General features: G+C 36.3%; 1 protein-coding gene across 1 annotated transcript; it reads right to left on the bottom strand.

Annotated features, from left to right (window-relative positions):
• Window positions 1-3,133: 3,133 nt before the first annotated feature.
• On the bottom strand, window positions 3,134-3,669 carry LOC149052808 (uncharacterized). The gene is made up of 2 exons (XM_089181783.1): window positions 3,410-3,669; window positions 3,134-3,256 (listed from the first exon to the last, which is right to left on the bottom strand). The coding sequence occupies exons 1-2, from the start codon at window positions 3,659-3,661 to the stop codon at window positions 3,134-3,136; spliced, it is 375 nt and encodes a 124-aa protein (XP_089037909.1). The 5' UTR covers window positions 3,662-3,669.
• Between the last annotated feature and the right edge of the window lie 367 nt (window positions 3,670-4,036).

The raw sequence follows: 4,036 nt of genomic DNA, 5'->3' as shown, positions 1-4,036 counted from the left end.
TATATAAAGTAGGATCCGCAGTCTTTCACTTTAATTGTTATTGAATACTTGCAACATTCTCCTTGTCTGCTAAAGCAGACGTCAGAGGGAACCTCACCATCTGCCAATGTGGGGTGACCACCTTTTAGCCAGCCTGAGAAGACCGCACCACATCTATTACCCTTTACGCACTTTGTTGGCATTTTTGTTCCTGCATCTCCCACAAAACGATACCATTCCCCAAATATTAAGGATGAGGAATCGTCGTCACATTTTTCTGCACCGTGGGGTGTGTTGTAAGTGCTCTTTCTGTCAGCATCGCTCAAGTTTCTGTAATTATGGCACGGATCGGCTAAAAAGTTGAATTTCGGTTAACGCAATGTTTTATATATTTTTCTTTATAAGAAAGGTTAAGGAAAAAAAATCATCATACAAACTGCTGTGTTTTAGAAGGATTTCCCACCCTAAGAAAATTCGTAACAGCACGCGCTTAAGATGACGATAATTTTTTACATGTGTTTGACATCGCCAATCAGCTGTGTCAGGTTAATAAATGAATGGAAAAGCGTTGACCGTTCTCGATCCAGGGTCGCTTGCCGAGATTTTATCGGATTAATGGCTGCTTAAAGCACAGAAAAAATCGTACGCGTAACAGACAGTGTCGTTCAAAATTCCTAGAGGCGGAAGTAAAGCAAAATACGAAAACAAAAACCGAAAGTTACGTACTTGACCTAATTAATGGTATTTCTTGCGGCTGAAAACGAAAATCGACAACTGAGAGATTTGCCACAGGCCAATTTTGACCGTGTACATGAAAATATTTCTTTTGACGATAAGGAAAAAGTCAACAACTGAGAATTTTGTGAAAAGAAAGTTATGCCCATTATCTATTATCATTATCTTATCTATTTCTCAATACACGCTCTGCTGGAGGATAGTATTTCCTAGTAGCCAATCAAATCGTGTGCCTGACAACACATAAACCAATCAAAATTCGCGTTAAAAAAGTTCAAGTTGAAACTTGTGGCAATTTCAACTTTGAAATATCGTAAATTTTACAGAAAATACCGAAAGCGTTTGAAATATATGAAACCTTAAGGAAAGAACTTCAAGAGGAGGAGTTTAATAAAGTTGAAAATGAATTTCACTGTTATTTATCGGTTTTTTTAAATTGACGAAACCTTGCCCGATTTAACAGCCCTTAAACATGATTGAGAACTGGGGAAGTTGAATCGCTCATCTTCCCTTGTCAATTTTTGCTGGTTAGTACAGTTTTGCTCGAGCCTTTTCCAGCAACTTACAAAACCTTTTTCCTTCTGTTTAAGTCACTCTTAGTCTTGCACTAAGTGTTGTTGGATTTCTACATACAAAGTCTCCAATTCAGACTTCATACTTTGCTGGTAGCTTCGTCGGCTAGATTAAAATTTGCCTACGTTTCCCTTATTCTCTTTGCCTGCTTCCTAATTTTGGGAAAATATTCTTCCATTAATTACTATTGAAATGAACAAAACAACTGAATCTTGTGATTCCTCAGTATTGCACTGGGCATCCTGTACTGAGCATAAAAATCACGTAATCGGGCGAATAAGCGCGCTTGTATTCCGAGAACACAGTGTTGCTTTTCAATAAATGGACCGAGCAAAGAGTTACGATGCTCTTCAGCTCCTGAGCACGGTGACCTCTATTTTTCATTGCATAATATTGGTGTACAAATTTTATCCCCTTTATATTGGATGAATGAAAAAAAATCATCGAAGGCAAAAAAAGATATGGCTAAAAGCGTGCACAAAAAATTATGATGAAAATTATGACCTGGAAAACAACGAGTCGAGGAACGTTTCAAGTCGACGTCTCAAAATTACGTGATTTTTTTCACAAATTATATATTAAATTCTTCCCTACGCTCGAGACTTTGTACCTGTCAATTTTTTTAAATTTTTACTTTAAAAACTATAATTGCTTCCAGCTATCGAAAAATGTGCCGTGAAATGAGGCGCGTGAAAATGCACTAGTAGAGGTCGTAGAGGCAGAAGTGGGGTAAGTTTGGCCCGTCATTTCTCTCAAACAAGCAAGGTGACCTATCTTTTTGGTTATATTTTTCGAAACAGACATTGGCAAGGAACATTTAAGGAAAGACTGAAAAAATTGTCGGATAACTTTGTTTTTTTCTGAGGAATCACCTTAATAGGTCCGAATGGGAAAATCTTAACCGCGGTCAACATCGATTTTAACCAATCAAATTATTCTGTTGGATTGCTTTCAATCCTTTCGAGACACAGCCTCATAATGATTCTATTTATAAGATCAATTATACATCAACAAGAGAAAATAAGGGGATGATTGTTTTCTCTCCTGGAGAACAAAAACGATGCACATCAAGTCTACAAATGTGATACAAAAAAAATCAAAAAATCAAATCTATATTTTGAACATTGATTGCGATAGTTGTCGTTAGAGAGTTGTTGATCGCTATTTACTATAGATCTGAAGCTGATCAACGAAAATGTTCAGCATTTTGTCCTGTTGCTTTCAATTGGGATCAAGGATTTTCATTTTCTACCATTGGTCAAAAATATTAAGGCAAGGGTAACTACTTTATCAAAACAAACAAATCAGTCGACTAAGAAGGAACGTACAAATTAAACAAACAAACAGACAAAAGCAAACTAACATTTCTCAAAGCCATAGCGAGGCAATTACCTGTGCAGCTCCGTCCATCTCCGTTAAATCCAAATAAACAGGTGCACACAAAGGATCCATTTGTGTTTTGACAAGTAGCGTTCAGGTGACAATTGTGAGTATTTTTTTGGCATTCATCAATATCTAAAAAAATGGGAAAGAAAAGAAAAATTCTACAACGGAAGTGGTTCCACGAGTCGGATAACACATTCATTTTTAACTTTTATAAGATGAAAAAGCATTACGTTAGCTATCATTGTGATAAATGAATTGTTAATTTAAACTAAACCAAAACTTCCACTGCAGCGGAATCTCTCTCTGGCCACCATTCCAAACTGTAGTTGGATATCAGCCGTTAGAGATCGGCCTTAGTAGCATTCCGTTGTAAAACGCACTTCAAGGCCAAACGTGATATATAAATATGGCGGTTTAAATACTCCAGGATATATTGTGTTCTTATTGGTCTATTCTGTAATTAACCTTTTTCGCAATGTTCTCCTTCGAATCCAGGAGAGCACGAGCATCGATATCCCTTGATTGTGAAACCGGATTGACAAGTTGCATTATTTTGACAAAGTGGGCTTTTACCGCACGCGTTCTGAAAAGAAAAAAAGAAAAAAATAATAAAGAAGGAAGATCGATGTATTGAATAATTGATACATGAATGAACGAACTTAAGTTTTTTAAACGTCGGTTGTTTTCCACGATTCATCACCGAGTTGCTGAATTTGAATTATACTTTATATTTTACCTTTGAGCCTCGATAATAAAAATCAGCATCAATTATCAGGTCAGTATCATTTTCAAGATGAGTGGCGTTATTCAGTTCACAGATATAAGCGATTCCTCCAGTCTCTGGCTCTTTTTTGAAGTTAGCACTGACGCAGTTGTCGTTCATGTAGCAGAACAGTTCACAGTGGTCCAAGTCTTTGACGTGTTTAGTTTCGACTACATGGTTTACCAAACGTCTTTCAGCAAAGAAGAAGTAATCTGGAAACACCATTGTGCGATCTCGCTCTGAAATAAAGCAATCAAAATATAGTTAGAAAACAATTTTTTTCTTTTTATACAGAAATAAACTCACGATTCGAGTTATTAAGCGTGCAAAATAACACGCTTGGTGAACAAAGAACTGTGATCTCAGTTAAACCATCACTACGAAAAAAAGGAAAAAAATTGATGCTACCTTCATTTGTTGACTTTTGTCTTTCTTTGAACATAAGTATCTAGGACAATTTTCCAAGTTTCAATTCCGCGATCAGAGATTTCCTCATGATTTGAGCGGAGACTTCTATTTCGATAAAGTAGGTTAACACATAAAATGCTTGCGTAAAAGACAAATTTGAATAAGGTTTATAATTGTTTTTTGATCACGCTG

This window comes from Pocillopora damicornis, chromosome 1 (genome assembly GCF_964200805.1).
Source record: "Pocillopora damicornis chromosome 1, jaPocDami1.2, whole genome shotgun sequence".
Lineage (NCBI taxonomy): Eukaryota > Metazoa > Cnidaria > Anthozoa > Scleractinia > Pocilloporidae > Pocillopora > Pocillopora damicornis.
Note: the sequence above shows the minus strand (reverse complement) of the source record. Positions and strands in the feature narration are given on the sequence as shown.